This window comes from Trachypithecus francoisi, unplaced genomic scaffold, assembly GCF_009764315.1.
Source record: "Trachypithecus francoisi isolate TF-2019V2 unplaced genomic scaffold, Tfra_2.0 Lachesis_group2, whole genome shotgun sequence".
Taxonomy (NCBI): Eukaryota; Metazoa; Chordata; class Mammalia; order Primates; family Cercopithecidae; genus Trachypithecus; species Trachypithecus francoisi.
In genome coordinates, this window is record NW_022681465.1 from 164,037,306 (window position 1) to 164,060,219 (window position 22,914).

A 22,914-nucleotide genomic window follows, 5' to 3' on the forward strand; every position below is an offset into this window, starting at 1 on the left:
AGCATGCATAAATAAACAAATTATTCCACATGTATAATACACCACATCTTGTCTAAAAATAACATATTTAAATCCCCTTAAGAGGGATTTGCATCTAATTAATCTTGAATGGTAATAAAAATTTTTACGTGCAATATAATTATACTTTTTAGGTATCTCTGTAATGCTTCTATCCTCCCCAAAATGAGGATTATATCTTAGTCACTTTCAAACTTACTGGAATATGCAATGCAAATATATTTATATATATATGATTTACCAAATAAATCATACCATATGCAGTTAATTAGTTTAAAAAGCACACCATTTGTAGTTGCTGTGGTTGACTTGCTGAAATTGAGATGTTATTCAGAGCACTGACGTGCCGTGGTCTGGTGGAGAGCAGAAGAATGAGGTGGTCTCTTATCTCAGAACTGTTCCTCCCACCACCACTGACTGATAATCATGTGACCTGGAAAAATGACAGACTCTCTGTGTGTCATGTCTTGTGTGTTTGTTCCCATGATAACAGTTACCCCAGGTTTCGTTGGGAGTGCATTTAAAAATAGTAGAAGAAAGTGACATGAACGTTTTGCTGGGCTTGTTTTTGCAGACGTTGATGAATGTGATGGGAACCACAGGTGCCAACACGGCTGCCAGAACATCCTGGGTGGCTACAGGTGTGGCTGCCCCCAGGGCTACATCCAGCACTACCAGTGGAATCAGTGTGTCGGTGGGTGCACTTTTCTTCCTGAAAGTATCTCTGAATAAGATGAACAAATTGTGAGGGTTGAGGTTTCAGTATAGCCTTTGAATTGTAGACTTTAAAACCAGGCCTTAAGACTGATGCATGGGGACTCATTCTGCTAGTGTGTATGTTTGAAAATATCTACAATAAAAAGTTTGTTTTTAAGTACATAAACGTTAACTAGAGGTTTCTTTATTTTAACTTTCTGCTCATTTTAAGTTTCTGAAGATGATGTTAAGAATCACCATCTTTGTTTGCCAAGGTCAGCCACTTTTTTGTCTGTAATTTGATATCTTTAGATTTCCCATCCATTCCCCTCATACGAATCTAAAGGAATTCATGTCAACTTAATGAGGACAGTCCATGTGTACTCTCCTGTCACATAGATTTAATAAAGGATGGGAAGTGTTTTAAGGTCAAAAAAGTACCTACTTATAGCAAATGCTGTTGGCAACTCTAGACAGAAGTGTTTGTAAAATAAAATACATGGGCTCTCAGCTCTGTTCCTTGCATTGATAATAGTCACTGAAATTCTTTTAAGGAGCGATTGATCAAAGAGAACATTATTCTCTACTTGAATAGCCAGCTGACTTACTTAGCATATGCCTAATTTCTTTGCTCCATTTGAATGCCCTTCACAGACCCTCCAACCAACACATTTTGACACTAGATGCTGGCATAACCGAGCAGAAAGGGGCACTGGGGTCCTGCAGAGAAATACCAGGGTGCTTCCTGTTTCTGTGTAGTAATTAAAATTACTTCCCAGGTTATTCACATATTGAATTATTGTGATCCACTAGATAAATTAGTCTTATTGTATCATTTGTGGTCTTCTCAAAAGAAATTTCTGATGACAGCGTAGTGAATTAAGAACAAAAAATTCAAGATAAATTTCAATGGAGAGAAAACCATGCCAGGTCAAAGACAGACGCTTTACCACACCACGAATATACACTCATAGGAGGAAATGCAAAAACCAATAAGTGATCAAAAGTTAAAGGCAAGACAGTTTCAAAAAATTATTAAAATTACTAATTAGGCAGTCAATCAAAATAACTGTATAAATTTAATTCACTTTTTTTCCTCTTCATAGAAAAAAGAATGTTGCAGAACTCCTTATCCCTGGATTTATTGATTCATAAACAAAGGCAAAGTCTTTAGAATATCAGGAACAGTATTTTGTACATAGCTACTAAAATAATGTAAAACATTCTGTAGGTTGCCTGTTCACTCTGATGATAGTTTATTTTGCGGTGCAGAAGCTCTTTAGTTTAATTAGATCCCAGTTGTCAATTTTGGCTTTGTTGCAATTGCTTTTGATGTTTTCATCATGAAGTCTTTGCCCCATGCCTATGTCCTGAATGGTATTGCCAAGGTTTTCTTCTGGGATTTTTTTTTTTTTTTTTTTTAAGACAGGATCTCGCCCTGTTGCCCAGGCTGAAATGCAGTGGCATGATCTCAGCTCACTAAAGCCTCCGCCTCCCAGCGTTCAAGTGATTTTCCTGCCTCAGCCTCCTGAGTAGCTGGGATTACAGGAGTCTGCCACAATTCCTGGCTAATTTTTTGTATTTTTAGTAGAGATGGGGTTTGACCACGTTGGCCAGGCTGGTCTTGAACTCCTGACCTCAGGTGATCCACCCGCCTGAGCCTCCCAAAGTGCTGGGATTACAAGCATTAGCCCAGCCTCATGCCCGGCCTCTTCTAGAGTTTTTATGGTTTGGGGTTTTACTTTAAGTCTTTAATCCATATCGAGTTAATTTTTGTATAAGGTGTAAGGGAGGGGTCTAGTTTTAGTTTTCTGCATATGGCTAGCCAGCTTTCCCAGCACCATTTACTGAATAGGAAATCCTTTCCCCATTGTTTGTTTTTGTCAGGTTTGTCAAAGATCAGATGGTTGTAGATGTGTGGTTTTACTTCTGAGGTCTCTGTTCTGTGCCATTGGTCAATATGTCTGCTTTGGTACCAGTACCGTGCTGTTTTGGTTACTTTAGCGTTATTGTATACTTTGAATCTATCTGGTCCTGAGCTTCTTTTTGGTTGTTAGGCTGTTCATTACTGCCTCAAAGTTAGAACTTGTTATTGGTCTATTCGGGGATTCGACTTCTTCCTGGTTTAGTCTTGAGAGGGCGTATGTGTCTGGGAAATTATCCATTTCTTCTAGATTTCCTAGTTTATTTGCATAGAGATGTTTATAATATTCTCTGATGGTAGTCTGTATTTCAGTGGGATCAGTGGTGATATATCCCCTTTATCATTTTTTTATTGTGTCTATTTGATTCTTCTCTGTTCTTTATTAGTCTGGCTAGTGGTCTATTTTGTTAGTTTTTTTCAAAAAGCCAGCTCCTGTATTCATTGATTTTTTGGAGGGTTTTCCATGTCTCTGTATCTTTCAATTCTGCTCTTAGTTATTTCTTGTCTTCTGTTAGCTTTTGGATTAGCTTGCTCTTGCTTCTCTAGCTCTTTTAATTATGATGTTAGGGTGTCGACTTGAGATCTTTCTAGCCTTCTGATGTGGGCATTTAGTGCTATAAATTTCCCCTAAACACTACTTTAGCTGTGACCCAGAGATTCTGGTACATTGTCTGTTTGTTCTCATTGGTTTCAAAGAACTAAAGAGCTTCTACACAGCAAAAGAACTATCATCAGAGTGAACAGGCAACCTATCGAATGGAAGCAAATGTTTACAATCTACCCATCTGACACAGGTCTAATATCCTAATATCCAGAATCTGCAAGGAACTTTCTGACACAGGTCTAATATCCAGAATCTGCAAGGAACTTAAACACATTTGTGAGAAAAGTACCAACAACCCCATCAAAAAGTGGGCAAAGGATATGAACAGACACTTCTCAAAAAAGGACATTTATGTGGCCAAAAACATATGAAAAAAGCTCAACATCACTGATTATTAGAGAAATGCAAATCAAAACCACAATGAGATACCATCTCATGCCAGTCAGAATGGCAGTTATTAAAAAGTCAAGAAACAATAGATGATGGTGAGGCTGTGGAGAAACAGGAAAACTTTTATACTGTTGGTGGGAATGGAAATTAGTTCAACCATTGTTGAAGACAGTGTGGTGATTCCTCAAGGATCTAGAACCAGAAATACCATTTGACCCAGCAATCCCATTACTGGGTATATACCTACAGGAATATAAATCATTCTACTATGAAAACACATGCGCATGTATGTCTATTGCAGCACTATTTACAATAGCAAAGTCTTGGAACCAACTGAAATGCCCATCCATGATAGACTGGATAAAGAAAATGTGGTACATATACACCATGGAATACTATGCAGCCATAAAAAGGAATGAGAGTATGTCCTTTGCAGGGACATGGATGAATCTGGAATCTGGAAGCCATCATCCTCAGCAAATTAACACAGGAACAGAAAAACAAACACCACATGTTCTCACTCATAAGTGGGAGTTAAACAGTGAGAACACATAGACACAGGGAAAGGAAGGGAATAAACACATGGCAGGGCCTTTTAGGGGGTGGGGGGCAAGGGGAGGGAACCTAGAGGATGGGTCAATAGGTGCAACACAGCACCATGGCACACTTACAGCTATGTAACCAACCTGTACATTCTGCACGTGTATCCCGGAACTTAAAGTAAAATTTAAATAAATAAATAAAATAATTATATAAAACAATTTTATTATATTGTAATGTTTATAAAATATGAATACCATGGACTTCTTGGTTAATTCCATAGACCTTAATCCAAAAGAATGATTCTCTAGTATTTCATATTGTGACAGCTTAAACAGAATTTTTTTTAAGGAGAACATCAGTAGAAATAGGAACATGCATGGAGTGCCGATTTAATTTCAAAGTTTTTCAGTTTCCTGAAGTTTTTGTTTCTAAACATGTAGCACAAAACTAGCTGCACAGGTTTCTACTAAATGTGGAAGTTCTGTTTAAAATAGTCTGACTTAAAATCAAGATGGTGTGGTGTATCCCAATTCCCCTTTATGAAATCCTGGGGTGGGCACTTTGACAAGGTAGTCACCCCCAGAGCAGCTCGCACTGGAGTCCAGCCGGAAGCCTGTTTGCCTTCTAATCAGGAGAAACTCCATGAGCAGAGGAATAAATGGTTTCAAAGATGAGTCTAAAACTAAAAATACATGAGCAGATATCCCTAATTGCAGGTATTAATTTGTAAGCTTGTTCTACTAAAATGGGTACCTCTAAGCAGCAGGTGCCTGTGTATGACATATCAGGGATTTATTTCAACAGATTCTAGATTCTTCTGGGCAGCGTTGAGGAATCCAGCTTGTCTCTGATAAAATTGCTGACTTTCTTCCCTTGAATTCCTGTAACGCCATTGGATTTTTAACTCAAATATATGGCAGAAATAGGGTGAAATACCCCTTCAGGAAACTAATAAAAGCAACAAGTTAGCCAAAGAAAAAGAATGAGTATAAAACGCAAATTTAAAAGCCACAAACATTTTTTATCTGTCACTACTTGTGTGAATATCTTCAGCCATTCATGTGATTGATGGGGGAATACAGAAGGAAGCATTTCAGACAGATTTCCTCAGGGCTCCTTGTCAGTGGTCAACACTGTTAGTCAATGCATCAGATAGTTTAAACCGGCAAAATTGTAAACCTATTATGTTACTAAACCTACCACCAGTTGGAGAAGAATGAAAGTTCTTTGAAAGTGTTAATGCTGAAAAAAGCTTTCAATTCAAACTAACACTTCAGGGAGTTTCCTGCCAGTTGTCACAGAGAATTTACAACATTCTGGTAGATAGAGTGTACAGATGTAGGGAACATTCTCAACTATTTATAAGCATTAGAGTTATTCCAATACAATTATTCAGAATTGGAAATATGTAAATATTAACATTTGCATATGAAGAAAAATTATGTCTTCAAATATGAAGACTTTGTGTTTTAGTAACTTCCAGTTGCTTCTATAGCCTGTTCACAATAATTCATGCATAGTTTAATGAGGCTTGAATCAGTTCAAAGTATATGTCAGACAGGAATATATTTATTTAAGTCTATAAATTTTAATCATGATACACATTTATAGAATATAAATATGAGATATCATGGTGCTTGCAAAAATGTTACATATTTTTAAATATTCTTGTGATATGTTTAAATGTAATTTATTCAGTTAATTATTTTTGCCTGGTAATTTTTCTTCCTAACATAATATCTAATGGTATATTCATGGCAGGATCATTTTATTAAATTGTAATCTAATTTAGATTCCCTGTTAGGAGAGAAACACTGCATAGGAATGTCAGATCTAATTATAAAAGCAGACGAGCCTTTGTGGCAGAATTCCAAGTCTTTTGTATATAGAAATAAAATAGCAGTTATAGTTACATCATATGTAGCCAAGCTACTGAGAATTTATTTATTGTATCTGCATTCTTCCCCTGCCATAAAGGCTAAGAATTTTCACATATTAGATAATCAGCATCTTTTATATTGAGTGATTAAGAAACCTACATTTAGTGGTCTCCTTTAATTCTGAGACTATCAGAATCATGATACAAAAATGTACCTAATAACATCTACCCTTTGAGTAACTTCTGTCCTGTACTTAACGAAGTTTAATTTCCTGTTTGGGAGGCCTCTTTACTGAGAGCCCGTGTGCATCCTCCAGATCTCACTAAGCTGCTGCAGATCCCTCGCTTCCCCACTAGGTCCTGTGTCCTCCGCGCACGCCTACTTGCACGTGGGCCTGTTTCCCTACGTGGGCTGAAATCTATGCTTGTCACATATTAGGTAAACAGACACTCTTTGCTCCACACGGAGTCACAAGAATTGAAAGAATTCCATGGAACAGATGTGATTTGTTCCCAGGGTGAAATTTGGATTATAAAAAAAGCCCAAAGAAGTCAAGCCGCGTGCTGTGTATCAACCAGACAGTTAAGGCAAAATTATAATCTCCGAAGTTGAAAGCATAATCAGACTTTGATTTTGTAAAAATGATCATAGCAACTGAAAGTATAACCTATAATTATCCAACTACCAGGTATTTATAGTATAGTGTTAGTCATTAAGCGAGTCAAAGCTATGTGCTGGCTGATAGCTGGATGCAAACCTGCCTCAGAAGGCGCAGTCTGCACCCAGTGGGTTCTCAAGCATTTTAAACGGAACTAGTTGTTAGTTCAATTGATTTAATTAAATAGTGTTGATTTCCATTGTTTTCATTTAGGGTTTATGCATTTTTTTTTTTTTTTTAATGCTTTCTCCTCCTATATAATGAAGGTTTGGGGAATTGCTGGGGGAATGGATACAAATACTTACAGGGATTTTAAAAAATTGATATATCATAAACTTCTCCCTTTTAAAGTGTACAGGTAAATGGGTTTGTAGATTCTCACAAAGGTACGCAGTCACTGATACTACCAGTTTCAGCACATTCTCATCACCTCCGCAAGAAACATGGTGCGCAAGAGCGGTCATTTCCCATTTCCCCCACCTGCAGGCCCTGGCAACTCGTTTTCTCTCTATCTCTAAGGATCTGCCTGAGATACAGGCTTTTGGAGGAACCTTCTGTTAAGAGAATAGAAGAGTTATTCACTAGGCAAACTGCAAACATCTGTCCCCAAGGGCTGCAGACATATTTAGAAACAGTACAAACAGAAAAGAACAAAGCAAGGGTTTTTTAAAGCCACAATTTAGGGGAATTATTTTCATTAATATGCTTTGCAAATCAGTTGTCAGAATAAAATAAAATACCGTGTTAGAGTTATTTCTGCCATAAAATCACAGGCACTTGAGACTCCAGACTTGTTCACATTTTGCTCTTGCCGGCTTCCCCGTGTAAGAGTTTCTTTCTCCGTTTCACTAGATGAGAATGAATGCTCCAATCCCAGTGCCTGTGGCTCTGCTTCCTGCTACAATACCCTGGGGAGTTACAAGTGCGCCTGCCCGTCAGGGTTCTCCTTCGACCAGTTCTCCAGTGCCTGCCACGACGTGAATGAGTGCTCATCCTCCAAGAACCCCTGCAATTACGGCTGCTCCAACACGGAGGGGGGCTACCTCTGTGGCTGCCCCCCTGGGTACTACCGAGTGGGACAAGGGTAAGGCGGCCTTCAGCCTCACCACCCAAGGAATACATGGTTCCTGAGTGAGTTCAGGCCACCCACCGCTGCAGGGAAGAGTACAGTGTCTAAAAGCCAAGCCGCAGAAGCATTGATTAGAGCTCTTAGGGTATGCAGATAAACACCAAGAAAGCACACACGGACTCTGCTCAGGGTATAGGATTACTTCCTTTGCGATGAGCATAAAACTTGAATTTGTATGTAAATATCACTCTTTGCTCCTGTTATTAAGGGCCTGAATTGATTCAATCTGACCCAAGGCCAGAGACAAGCAGACGTTTAAAAATCCGGCTCACATGTTGCCATGGATACCTGGGCTATGAGGTAGAAGTGGAAATGGCCTTGCCGCAGGTTCTTCTACAGTTTCTGGAAGGTGCTAGCACAATGAACACTGAGGAAGGAGTTTGTCCCTTTGCTCGTGTGGATTTTCTGTTGCCCAGAGAGAGGATGGTGCCTAGTTTGATGTGGTGCCACTCAGCACAGGCCCGGCCCACAAGACAGGCTTGCCTCCAACTAGGCACACTGTCTCAAGTTCCATGGGCTGTGGCCTAGGTGCTGACCATTTGCATCCTTCCAGGAAGGCCGTGGTGCTCAGTAACAAAGAAGATGGGCATTTAGAGGTCAGTCCAGGTTGCCTTCTTTGAAAGGAGCATTGTGCAAGGCAGGGACTGAAAGGAATGGACCAAGTCTGTCCAACAATAGTGTATGACAATACTTAAAACAAAAGGCTTGGTCTAGACAATGGTCATTTAGAGCCAATTCATTGACTCACTAACCAAAATACAAGTTCAGAAATCTCAGTTTTTAAAGCAGGGAGCTTTGTTATAAGCAGCAAATACAGGCTTCAGGCCCCTGAAACAATGGAACCTCTCTTAGTGTTCTCTTTGGAAATTCATACCTTGCTTTTACCTTCTGGAGTTAATTATGCTCAGTACTTCAGTCTAATTAGGATTGAAAATTGGGGAAGCACGGGGTTCACCCTCAGAAGAATTTCTGTGTCAAAATAAGGGAAAATTTCATCTATTGTGTGTTAAAGAATTATAGGGGATGGTGGCTAATCCCTGTAATCCCAGTATTTTGGGAGTCTGAGGTAGGAGGATCGCTTGAAGGCAGAAGTTGGAGACCAGCCAGGGCAACATAGCAAGACCCTATCTCAACAAAATATTAAAATTAAAAAAAATGAGTTGGATGTGGTGGTATGTGCCTATCATCCCTGCTAATTTGGAGGCTGAGGCAGGAGGAGCTCTTGAGCCCAGAAGTTCGAGGCTGCAGTGAGCAAGATCTTGCCACTCTACTCCAACTTGGGGGACAGAGCAAGACCTTGTCTCTAAAAGAAAAAGAGTTGCAAAGAGTATTAGGGTTTTATGTTTATGAGTTTAGAGTTTGCTCTTTTGGTTTCGTGTTTCTGAAGAATCTGCTCTATCACTGGAAAACTATGGTCAAAGTCAGTGATAAAATCTAACAATACTTTGCTTTTTGCAAATAGCCACTGTGTCTCAGGAATGGGATTTAACAAGGGGCAGTACCTGTCACTGGATACAGAGGTCGATGAGGAAAATGCCCTGTCCCCAGAAGCATGCTACGAGTGCAAAATCAATGGCTATTCTAAGAAAGACAGCAGGCAGAAGAGAAGTATTCATGAACCTGATCCCACTGCTGTGAGTACATCCCACTTTGTGTCGCCACAAAATTTTATCCATATGGAGTCATGTAAACAGTGCAGTTCATGTCGTTTTCAGCCTCATTCAAGTTAATCATACCTTGAATTTAATGGATAAATTAATGGACCCAGTATGGAAAAGACAAGTACATTAAAATGATTGAATTATTAGATCAAAACACAAAGCTTGGGAGAAAAGACTTTAAGATTCACAGTTCCAGAGCATTTTCTTTTGTTGAAGTTTTTGATTTATGCGGGAGGGTATGTCCATCTAGGAAAGAGCTGTTTTTGCGTGATTCAAAAAATGAAATTATTTTTAATTTGTTCAGTTCTGTTTTATAAATGCATAGCATACAAGACTGATTTTAATTTTCACTAGGGAAACCAAGTAGGTCTGATATTCTTTGATTTATTTATAAGACAGCTGTTCCTGCATTAAAAACTTTTGTCTTCCAAATCACTTGTATTCTTTGAGGAACTGAAGTTGGAAATGGCCTGCCTCTGATACTTCCTTTCCCTAATGGTATTTCGGCAGTGTTTAAAGGGGTGGGCTGCAAACTACCTGGTTTTGAACATAATTCCCTGGCCCTCCCTATCTATTACCTCTGTTACATAGGGTGTGTTTATTTAACTTCTCTCAGCCTCAGTTTTTTCACCTGTAAAATGGGACTAATACTTACCTCTGAAGGCTGATGGAAGGGTTAATTGAATTGAAACGCGTGAACTGCCTGGAACAATGCCTGACATATATAACCCACGTGTTCAGTTCCTGTCAATGATGAATATCTCATATCTAGAGATCTTGGTGATTTTCCCAAAGATCTGGGACAGCATGAGGTCATCACTCACCACTCTTTGCAGTTAATATGACTGAGAAATTACCCCACCAAAAAGCCTAATCAACAGCTAGCTGGCTGTGTGAATTGGACGACTTGCTTCAGTTTTATGGGCTTCAGAAACTTTGTCTATATGACCTGACTTCTCTAGCCAAAAAGTTTATGATGCTATTTTATAATAATGAATAAGCCAGTGTTACATTTACCGTAAGTAGACTAAGATACCCAACTGATGTTTAAGTATGACAGTTGAGATATTCATCAAGTTCCCAAACTACAAATCCAGAAGTTCTGCTTATAAACTTTCCCATTGGGGTACTAGGATATAATCCTGCCCTGAACACTGATGGGCACTTCTGGGTCACCATTGCCAAGTTCTTACTTAGCAGGTACCCAATCAAAGCACTGTGGTTTTTATCCTATCTTACTTAAATATCATTTGTACCCCTCGCAACCCTCTGAGCAAAAGTCAGACTTGGTTTATCTGGACCCTGCCCCACTGGCTTTTACCAAAGATGCTGGTTGGAACTGGAGCCCTGAGAAGTCTGCAGATCACTCACTCTGTGTACCTCTGGTAGCTCCCAGTAAACTCACTCATCATTCACTCACCTTACAAATCAAAGCCCAGCCTTCAGCCAGAAGAGTCCCCTGGGCGCAGTCCCTGCTGATGCTCAACAGTAGTACTTCTCATTTTGACTTCAGAAAAAAAAAGAAAAATCATTACCTAAATTTTCTTTTATAAAAAGTATTAATTAGCACCATATTTCATAAACTCATCAAAAAATCTTGAAATGTGAACACTCTGTAGGCCCAGTCCTATAACTTTAATTACGTCGTTAAGGCTGAGTGAGAAGTCATAAAGATTTACAGGGCATTCTCGATGGAATTGGCCTTTTCTTCCAACTGACAAAAATGTACAATAGCCTCTTTCACAGCCACTGCTGGTAAGGAGAGTGCAGAAAGCGGGAGTGGGAAGCCACAGCCTGTCCTTGTGACCAAAACCCCTGCAGCTGATCTTTTTCTAGTCCTCTGCTTGTGCTGTAGAAGCTTGTTCCAAATCATTTCCTGCTCTTCCTCAAGGTTGAACAGATCAGCCTAGAGAGTGTCGACATGGACAGCCCCGTCAACATGAAGTTCAACCTCTCCCGCCTCGGCTCTAAGGAACACATCCTGGAACTAAGGCCTGCCATCCAGCCCCTCAACAACCACATCCGTTATGTCATCTCTCAAGGGAATGATGATGGCATCTTCCGCATCCACCAAAGAAATGGGCTCAGCTACTTGCACACGGCCAAGAAGCAGCTCATGCCCGGCACATACACACTGGAAATCACTAGCGTCCCTCTCTATAAGAAGAAGGAGCTTAAGAAACTGGAAGAGAGCAATGAGGATGACTACCTCCTAGGGGAGCTTGGGGAGGCTCTCAGAATGAGGCTGCAGATTCAGCTCTATTAACCCTTCACAGACTTGGGCCCAGGCTCAAATCCTAGCACAGCCAGTCTGCAGAAGCATTTGAAAAGTCAAGGACTGATTTTAAAGAGGAAAAATAATAATAACTCTGTTTCTGTCCTCCCTGTCTTAGACTTTGAATGTTGACCCTCACAGGGAGGGATAATTTAGACTCTGGTATGGCCAAAGATTTGAGCACAAAGGCAACCGTGGTTACTGTATTTTTTATATAACTTCATTTTAAAATATATTAAAAGAAACCTAAATGTTCAAGATATCAGCATATGGCACTAAATGCACAAAAATAATGTGAGCTTTTTTTTTTTTTCCTGTTAGCAGTCTATAACACTTTGGGTATTTTGCTATAGTTGCTAATTAAAAAAATATAGATGTTTATTTATTTTTAATGCAGTAATATATGGAGAAATGAACAAACTATGTAAACAAAAAGGGAAACTCACTTGTTTTTCTTTAGATTTATAAATTTGAGCTATTTCTTTTAGAGGGGCTTTTTAAAAATCCAATAGATACAAGAGATGTTTCCTTTGGTTTTCTGCCAGTCATCCAGCTGATACACACCTGATGATTTTAAAGAAAGCCACACAGAGCTGAATGGGCAGTGTAATCAATAATTTAAAAGACATGAATGTCATTAGATCCTTTATAACGTAGATCGAAGCCAAAGCAGCTCATTTGTGACAACATTTCACATCACCAGACACACCAGGCAACGGAAGATGAAGCACAACCACTGTAGCAAAATACCTTGACTGCTTGTGAGACCATTAGCATTGCAGGCCAAACCGTACTGTATTTCCTTCTCATAACCTCAAGGAACCACATGTGCTACCCACAACACCTCATTCTTACCCAGGGTGCGCTGCGTACTCATGGTACTGTAGGCAGCTGAAGAACCGCCGTTCCTTTGAAAGGGAACACCTGGCGTTCTGTAGTGTTTCGTGCTGTCTTAGACAATGGTGCATTTATTATGTTCAAGTTATTTCAGGATTGCCATATGTGCAAACAAATCATGCAATGCAGCCAAGGAATATATGTTGTTGTTGTTTTAAACCCATTTTTTTTTTAGAATTTTCATTAATACTGTAGTTATACACCATATGCCTCGTTTTATAGCCTATTGTGTATGAAAGATGTTTGTACAATGAATTGATGTTTAGTTTGCTTTAGTCATTTAAAAAGATATTGTACCAGGATGTGCTATTAAGAGTACGTACCCATTATTCTTCTCAACCCAAGAACCCGTTCCCCTGGACCAGTGACCAAACCTCATATGTGAAATGGCCAAAGCACAGGCAGACTCCCGGTTGTTCCTCTCAAACCTGTGCTGACCAAAGATGAGTAACCAGTCATACCCAGTGTTTTGAGGTTTTATTGTTTTTTTAAAAAAAAACTAAAAAATAAAAGGAACAGTGTAAATTTGTAATCAAGAGTTTGTGAGGAAAAGCTTATGGTTTTTGGTTTTGTTTGTTTTTGTAGGTCTATGTATCAAATATGACACTTTTCTTGCAATAAAGCTTATTTTGGGGTAATTTTCTGGCTGAAAATTTTATGAGACCACAACCCCTGCTGTATTTGTGGAAGGGGCTGGGAGCTTTGCCTGTGGGAACCTGTATGAAAGTAACAGACAGAGAGCCAGACACACAGGAAAATAAAGGAATGCTGGCAAATCTGTGAAGCAAAGCCAACGTGTGTTCAACTGATGATTTTGATTTGAAATTACATTCAAATAGAAGGACATAAAGTCATTTACTTCTGCATAAATTCTAAACTTCCTGGGACCCATCTTTCTGGAAACTTCAAAGAATTCACTTCATGCTAATGCCCCCTTAAAGTATCCATGAGGAAGTGAAACATTCTTTTAGAGAATCTTACTTCTTTAAGGTAGAAATTTCCCAAACTCAAGTTTTTAAGCAAAGGTAATAGTGGGCATACCCCAGGCCAAGAGGCATCTTCAAAAATAATCCAAACCTCATGTCTTAAAATGGTGTACACTTTATTCAGTGGAGAAGTGGATAGATTTAACAAAGTATTTAACATGAACTCTCTTCTGATAACACTGCTGAAACAGGCACAGAAATGTTTCCGAGACTCTTAGAGATTAATACATGGTTTAAGAATTTATGTGCTTAAATTTTTTATCCAAGGAATAAGTAAACAAGGAAATATTGTGACTGATCTTAATGCTGTTCTTTGCCAATCAGAAATTAGCTGCATGGAGTAAGAAAAGTATTTGCCTCAAGGCATCCTTTAAAACTTAACATGCGTATTCAGTTTCATCTGGCATCTATTACTGGTACAGCATGAGCACCGTAATATGAAATTACCTGGAACCAAATTTGACTCTAGCCTTGAGAGTTGAGCAACAACATTGAGTTTATCTTCAACTTGCTCCTAAAGGAGTTTGAGAATCCACATCCTTTAGGTGCCTTACATAGAAGATCAAAACTTGATGAGGGGTTTACAGAGAATAATGACGTAGAAGAAAATGACCAATGCAAGACACTCCCAGGAGGAAATGTCTCAGGTACCTTTGGTAGCTTTGTTGCCATTTTCTTACTGTGAACACTGAGACAATCACGATGAATTTGTCTTTCTAATAATGAACTGTTAATAACACTTTCTGCACTATTTTGTCATTCCCATGAATGTCCCATTTGCCCCAGAAACTACCCTGGCTAAGTTACAGAAAATCTTGCAGGAGAGTAAAGTGTGATATAAGCCCAGACACATAAACCAAATCCACTGGGCACATGCATTAGTTAATAAGCAATAATTTGGTCTTTAGCTGACATGAATTCTTTTTCTTCTTATATTTAAATTTGGAGTTTTAAAAAATGTAGCTCTGTTTAGTACCTTTTGCTTTTGCTACTTACTTGTAGTAGATAAAAGTTGGGTATTTTTGTGCGTGAACATTGAATAAAATTCAGGGACAAAACGTTTAGAGTTACACTAAACTCAAACATCTGCCTTTTTGCATTATCTAGGAATACTAAACAGGATAATTCACACAGTCTTTCTCTTTTAAATACTCCAGGGTTTTATTTTGCATTAATTGCCTTCCTGGTTCACAGAATAAACACTTGGGGTTGAGGATGGGAAATACAACTAAAAATTTTAGAGCATCAGTCTACTGGAGTCCTACAAACATTTAAGGAAACAAGGTAATTCATATATCACATTGAAGCATGTGAATTTGCTGTTATTTGGCCATGTTTCACCTAAAAAATGGCAATTTTATGTGGTTCAATTTAATAGTTCAGAAATACGTTCCTCAAGAATAGACTGGAAATCTGAATATATCCTTTCTCTTCAAAAGACAGTAATCCATTCACTCCTTTCTATGCCATTGTTGGATCATTTGTACTCCTAATTTACAATAGTCCACAAGAAAATATACACAATTTATTCAAACAACCACTCTTTTTCAAGCTCTAAAACATTGGAAAGAGTAAATCACACACTTTCGGGACCTCAGTGGGATTATGGAAGCTGTTCAAAAGACAAAGACAAGTCCATTGGGAAAGGTTGGAATATAGCATAGTGTTTTGTGGTTTTTTGTTTTTGTTTTTCCTTTTAAAAAGTAAAGGAAAAACTTGAGGAACTTTTACTTCTTGAGAGAGAAGAAAAGATGGAGATTCATTGCCACCCAACAGGAAGTAAGGGTGTCAACCATGTCTGCAATCTCATCCCAGCCTGAATATTGGTTCCATTTTTTCTTTAAACACACTTGCTTTCTCAAATAGATACAAAGCCATGATTTTCTTGATCAGCAGGAAGTACATGTTTCTGATCCCATGTCCTTTAAAATTATTTCAGTGTACAGAGCAGTGGAGTCCTAAAATACAATGTGAAGAAAGTTCTCTGAAAAAGAATTTGAAGAAAATAGACTTCATTCCAGTGAATAGTTTGCAAACTGGGAAGATAACAGTTTCAGTGTAAAACAAAGGTGTGTTCCAGAAAACCGAAGATTCAGATTTTATAGTGAAAGGGCGTGCCCAGGTTCCCAATCAGGTTCATTTATGCAAACGAAGTATTCAAAATTGCTTAGTTCTGACTGGTTGACACAGATGAGTCCTGATTTGTCAAAATAGCTGAGCCCTGATTGGCAGGGGGACAGGTGAGCTCTGATTGGTTGGTTTCCAACTCCAAAACCGGAACTCTCTGTCAGATGCTTCTTTCAAAGGGTTGATGGAAGCAGAGTTTCTGGCCACAGGTTATTTTGGCACCTATAAGGTATCCTTTCTGTGTCGGATTGTTTTGCTAAGCTAAATTAAATGATGGGTGTTGATTAAATATCTAGATCATTTCCAGGCAAGATGTAATTCCCTGTATGCCCTGGCCGACAGAAAGCATGGATTACCCATGGATTCCCCATGACTAACTGAAGCGAGTTAAAACCAGGCAACTGTGGCTGGGTGAAGGTCATGTACTTTGTGTTCTTAGAAAGATGTAAATGGATCTCCCTGACTATAATCAAGCCAAACCGGTTTCCGTCGTAGGTGCCAAGATAAACTGTGGCCGGACAACTGATCCCTACTGGCCCTTTGAAAGGAGCAACTGACAGAGACTTATGGTTCTGAGCTCATCTACCCTGGCCAATCAGGGCTCAGTTGTACTGACCCATCAGGACTCAATCAGAACAAGTTTGAATACTTTATTTGCAAAAATGGTCCTCATTGGGAACCTGAGTAGGACCTTTTGCTATTTCGAATCTGAACCTTCTCTTTGTGCTCTGAAACCACCTTCATGTTACACCAAAAGCTGCATCTTCACAGTTTGCAAATTATTACTGGAATAAAATCTCTCCTCCAAATTCCTTTTCAGAGAATTTTTATTCACATCGTCCAATTCAATTCAATCATTCAATTCACCCACTCAAGCAGTATTATCTTGTAGTTAAAAGAAATAAACTTTCAAATCAGGCAGACCTGAATTTCAATTCCATCTCCATGGACAAGTTACATAACTTTTCTGAGACCTGGTTTCTTCCCTAGGATGATCTTTCCTTACACTGTGGCTGAGAGGGTTGAATGAGATAGTGCAGGCAACGCCATCAGCATAGGGCCCAAGCAGATAGCACACATTCAGTAACTGTCAGCTGCTCTTCTTCCTCCTTCTACTCCTCTTACTACCGTCACTATTAAAAGAATGAGCTCACATATCCACACAAAGCTCCTTTCTAAGCATGGCTCGGAACTACTGCTTTGTCATGGAATTGTAGGAACACATCCAGATAAATGGCAATCAGGAAAATTTTCTAAGTGGTCTGAACCTTTAGAAGTCCTGACGTGGTCATGAGTGTTTATTGTCTCCACATCACTCTGCCCTTAACAGAATTGTGGGCAACAGCCCTGATAGGTCAAGCTACAAATGCAGCGGGAGCCCTCCCATCTATAGACCCCCCAGGAAACGAACCAATAAGGAGAATATGGGCATCTGATCATCCCTTTGAGATGATTTAGTGTCGTTCAATGTTGGCACTAGAAAGGCTTTAGAGGGCTGGCACGGTGGCTCATGTCTGTAATCCCAGCACTTGGGAGGCCAACACGGGTGGATCACTTGAGGCTAGGTATTCAAGACCAGCCTGGCCAACATGGTGAAACCTCATCTTTATAAAAATATAAAAAATAGCCGGGAATGGTGGCGGGTGCCTGTAATCCGAACTACTCAGGAGGCTGAGGCAAGAGAATCGCTTGAACCTGGGAAGCAGAGGTTGCAGTGAGCTGGGATCACACCACTGCACTCCAGCCTGGGCAACAGAGTGAGTAAGACTCCATCTCAAAAGAAAAAAAGAAAGGGCTTTAGAAATCCAATCCTGTTTATAGGTTTACAAGTGGGGAAAGTAAGGCCCAGAGTTGTAACACAGTTCATTGCAAAGCTAGCTTCTATTCAAGGTGAGACAAGAATCCTGGTTGCCTAGTTGCAGTCTGGTTCTATTCATATTTCCACTACATGGTAAGCCTATTTGGATCTCTTTTAAACCCTAAGATATAGGCCAATTCCCATGGTTTTGGCTCATCTTGAATCCAAAAATATTTTCCAAGCACGATTCAAGCACTGCTTTTTGTTTTGTCTCTCCCACTGTCTGTGTAACTGCTCCCAATCTCGTATAAACCAGAGATTTGTGTATGCACTGAAATGCCAAGATATTGGCTGCTACATAGTAGGCCCCACCCCAATCCTGTACTTCTGTAAATACATATTAGAGCCCTGGCTCTCAAAGGGTTAAATATTTTATTTAAACCAGACCTTCAAAACTTTAAAAACACATACACATTTGTTTTACTAAGAATGCTTAAGGAAAGTACACTAGTTGCTTGTATTGCTTAATTGTCATTTTTTTTTCCTTTTCCTGAGAGCCTAAAAGAGATATTACTAGATTAAGTTGGCTTACTTTCGAAAGAGCCAAGAACCAATGGCTCCCATTAGTCACCCCCATTAGGGCTGCAGCTTATATGTCAGGATGTAGTATAGACATTTTCCAGAAGAAAACAGGAAAAATGCTTTACATGATTTTTAGAGCAAGCTATAGGGAAAGTTAACATTAATAGCCTTTGCCAGACACCTACTGCTACATGTGTGAGTTCCATTAATGAAATAACAGTAGAAGCTGTGAATGGTCAGTTGCTAATAATCTGTCCAAAAAAAAAAAAAGTAGGCTTTTGGTATGCTTAAGTTGCCTGGGTTTCCACCCTAAGGCCACCCCCTTCCTCCCACACTACCCGACCTCAGCTTCCCTACACTGATGGAACCTACTCCTGTAGGAGAGGATTTAGAGCCTCAGGCTTGTGCGTTTGTGATCTTCAGGCCTAAAGCAGGGTCCTAAGACCCATGACCATGTATTAGAACTTGGGACTTCACCCTGTTATGAGCCTGTGTCTTAGTCATTCTGGTAAACTTCATAGAGCCAAGGACAGAAAATAATAAATGAATGAAGGGAGGGAGAGGATTTTGACTCTCTTCACAGTGAAGACTTATGGACCAACACAGGAAATTGGACCTCGTCCAAGGAGTGGGTGGTATCAGAGTCACGATTTTACTAGAAACCCTCAGAACAGTTTTCTGGAGATCATCCTGGAGGTATCTTCTCGTCTTCTAGAAGGACTTTCTTGATTTATTCTGCTTTTCTCCACCTTTCTAGAGAACCCCTTAGGTCTCCCCCAATATGAGAGAAGATTGAACAGTCTGTTGAAGCAAGCTGGCTGCAATCTTGACTTGTCCCATGAGGATATCCTTGATCCAAACCTGGACGGAGGTTCATACTGCTTCTGTAGAATTTGGGGTTTGGGAAGTGGTACAGTAATTTCTCTTCCAAGAGACATTACACAGTTCTTATTTCTGGAACAACTTGATTAAATGAGAATCTGTTGGGTATTACCCAGACCTAAATGATTTTCCCTCCAAAACCTTACAAATAATCAAAGAAACAAGCAAGACAGCCAGCCACAAAGAAACAAGATAACCACATGTTATAAGATAGCGTGTGCTTAAGGGCCATAGTGGATGTCTCAGACAAATGACCCTGGACTCTTAGAAAATGGAGTGGTCAGTGAAATGCAGAGTGATGGGAGATTTCCTGGAAATGCTGGGGCTTGAGCTGGATCTTATAGAATGAGGTAGTTTTGGATACATGGCAGAGAGTAAGAACGAATTTCCCAAAAGATAGAACAACATGAACAAAATGTTGTAAGTCATAATGTGAATGGTATATTGGAACACAAAGAAGAGTTAAATCCATGGGCCTGGCGGGTGCAGTGGCTCACACCTATAATCCCAGCACTTTGGGATAACAAGGTGGGTGGATCACTTGAGGCCAGGAGCTCCAGACCAGCCCAGCCAACATTGCAAAACACATCTCTAATAAAAATACGAAAATTAGCCGAGCGTGCTGGCATATGCCTGTAATCCCAGCTACTCGGGAGGCTTAGGCAGGAGAATCACTTGAACCTGGGAGGCAGAGGTTGCAGTGAGCCAAGATGGTACCACCGCACTCCAACCTGGACAACAGAGCCAGACCCTATCTCAAAAAACAAAACAAAACCCATGGGCCTTAACTGATGGTACCATGAAGGAAAAAGATGATTAGGAAGGGTGGGGTCCGGGTATGAAGATCACTGAAGGACATTCTAAGCCATTTAGACTTTATCCTGTAGTCCATAGCTAATGAGGAATCACTGGTGTATGGTTGAGAATAGATTAAGGAAAGACAGTCTAGAACCAAGATCTGGCAACTTCCCACATCTAGAAATACAGAAGGAGATTTGTCACAACATCTGAGAGAGAGAGAAAGTAAAGAAGTAGTAGTAAAATCAGAAGACAGGGGCGATGTCAAGGATGCCTAGATAGAAAGATGTATTACTCTGTTCTTGCATTGCTATAAAGAAATACCTGAGACTGAAAAATTTATAAAGAAAAGAGGTTTAATTGGTTTATGGTTCTGCAGGCTGTATAGGATGCATAGCGGCTTCTGGGGAGGACCCAGGAAACTTTCAATCATGGCAGAAGGGATAGCAAGCATGTGTTACATGGCCAGAGCAGAGCAGGAGGAAGAGAGAGAGGAGGGGAGGTGCCATATCATTTTGTTGTTGTTGTTGTTGTTTTGAGACAGAGTCTCACTCTGTTGCCCAGGCCGGAGCACAGTGGTGTGATCTCGGCTCACTACAACCTCTGCCTCCCAGGTTCAAGTGATCCTCCTGCCTCAGCCTCCCAAGTAGCTGGGATTACAGGCATGTGCCACTGCACCTGGCTAATTTTTGTATTTTTAGTAGAAATGGGGTTTCACCATGTTGGTCAGGCCACACGCTTTTAAATAACCAGATCTCCTGAGAACTCTATCACAAGAATAGCAGGAGGGGGATGGTGCTAAACCATTAGAAACCATCCCCACGATCCAGTCACCTCCCACCAGGCCCCACCGTCAGCCTTGGGGATTACGTTTCAACATGAGATTTGGGTGGGGACACAGATCCAAACCACATCAGAAGGTATTTGAGAAAAACATCTTGAAAATTTTTTGCTAGTAAAATGAAATCTTCTCCTTTCCCAACCGTATCTATTTCTCACACCCTCCAATCTTCAACTCTTCCTTCACTTTAGTCACTTTGTTGCAAGCAATGACAGAACAGTGTACGTGATTCTTGCCCATAAATTAAAATGAGAGGTAGCATGGGAGAGAAGGAAAAGAGGGTAGTCTTTGGGGCAAAAAAAAACAATAGAGTTTGTATCCTGGATGCCACTCAGTTGCTGTGTGGTATTAGTCAAGTTATGTTCAGTTTTAAGTATTTTTTTTAACAACATACCACCAGTTTTGTTTTGGGTAACTACTCACCACCATTACATAAAGTCATACTAGGACTAAAGAGCTTCTGCTCTCCTGGGTTGGATTTCTGTATCCCTGGAATTTGAATTTTGAGCAGAATAATACAAGAGCAGATAACAGATCTTGCATTCATCCAAGCAGCACCCTAATCAAACTATGAGTCAGTTCTTGCCATCTAGACCCCAGAAGCTGACCCATTCCATCTTCTTTCTAAGCCTGATTTTTCAGTTTTTACAAAATTATCTGAGCTATCCCACATCCTTGGAATCAATTACTTTTATTGTCAAAATAAGTTGTTGCTTACATCCAAAAAACTCTAAACAATATCTATCCTACATTAGGATTGTTTTGAGGTTTAGAAATATAGGATACTCTGGCCGGGTGCGGTGGTTCATGCCTGTAGTCCCAGCACTTTGGGGGGCCAAGAAGGGCGGATTACCTGTGGTCAGGAATTCGAGACCAGCCTGGGCCACATGGAGAAACCTCGTCTTTTCTAAAAATACAAAATTAGCCTGGCATGGTGGCGCATGCCTGTAATCCCAGCTACTCAGGAGGCTGAGGCAGGAGAATTGCTTGAACACAGGAGGCAGAGGTTGCGGTGAGCCGAGATCACACCATTGCACTCCAGCCTGGGCAATAGGAGCAAAACTATGTCTAAAAAAAAAAAAAAAGTTAAAAAAATTTTTTAAAAAAAAAGTGAGAAATATAGAATACTCCCACCCTCCCACCACGGGACCTAGAATGTAGTGTCATAGACTGCTAGCTTCTCTATTGATGTCACGAAGGAGCCCTGAATTTTCCCCAGTCCCTTCTTCTGTGTCCCCTATTACTGTGAATAACTAAGCCAGGATGGTTCTGCAGTTCACAAGAATTTTGTCACCTTTATTTGTTATTTCTTGCATCCTCCCCAACTCTAGTTTGGGAAGGATGGAGTTAGGTAAGGCTGTGCTCGACTTAGTCCCAGGAGAAGTAACCCACAGCCTGGCCTCCTGTTTCTGGAGCCCTTGCTGGAGAAAGCTGGCCTGTTCTGCCAGGGACTTTGCTCTTTGCATTTCACAAAGGACCTAGGAATGCCAAGAGAAGAACCACTCATGAGCCCCAAGGATTATGCCCAACAGTCCCAAGAAGGGTCAAAATAGCCCAGCTAAGCAGGAGAAAAATAAATCAAATGCTGTAGCTTTATGTCAGCCACTTGAATGAGGTGGGTTTCTTTCCATGCTGTCATCCTTTGCTCTTCCTGCAATACCCGGCTAAACCCTTCCATGGGCTGATTGAGTACATACATGTGAAGCTTTGTGTGGAATAAATAATTACACAAGACATTTTTGGAAGAATAAATGCATTTGGCCTAAGAAAACCAATTCACATCTCAAAGAGCCAGCTTCTCCAAATGCCAGTTCTGTCAGCTAACTTTCTCCAGCAACCTGGCAGTTTAATTCTTCACCCTTGTCTCCTTGGCCACACTACACACAAATGGTTTTCAGAGTAGGGAAAAAAATGTTTTCCAGTGTCTGTTTTAAATTTGCTTTTATCTACTTTGTGTGTCTAACTTTGTCCTCATATTTGTTTTACAGCAAAAACAAAATAGAGGAAAGATATCAACCATGTCCCCAAAAGTTTATACAAGTTCCTTGTTGCTGTTGATAATAAAAGCAATTCTGTTTTATAGCATAGATCCTGTCCATAAACTACAAACATCCGCTTCCCTCTCTGTCTTCAAATCTCTTTCGAGGGCTGATGAAGGGATAGCCAGTGACATTGTGAGGGTCCCTCAGGGTCCTTCTCATAGCAGGCATTTCTATACAGTCTAT

General features: G+C 40.0%; 1 protein-coding gene across 1 annotated transcript in view; it reads left to right on the forward strand.

Annotated features, from left to right (window-relative positions):
* Positions 1-13,313, forward strand: part of FBN2 (fibrillin 2) — a 285,838-nt gene extending 272,525 nt beyond the window's left edge. The window contains exons 62-65 of the mRNA XM_033181363.1: positions 593-712; positions 7,566-7,797; positions 9,305-9,476; positions 11,395-13,313. Of these exons, the coding sequence (XP_033037254.1) occupies positions 593-712; positions 7,566-7,797; positions 9,305-9,476; positions 11,395-11,769 (899 nt within the window). The 3' untranslated portion in view covers positions 11,770-13,313. The remainder of the gene's footprint in view (positions 1-592; positions 713-7,565; positions 7,798-9,304; positions 9,477-11,394) is intronic.
* The last annotated feature ends 9,601 nt before the right edge of the window (positions 13,314-22,914 follow it).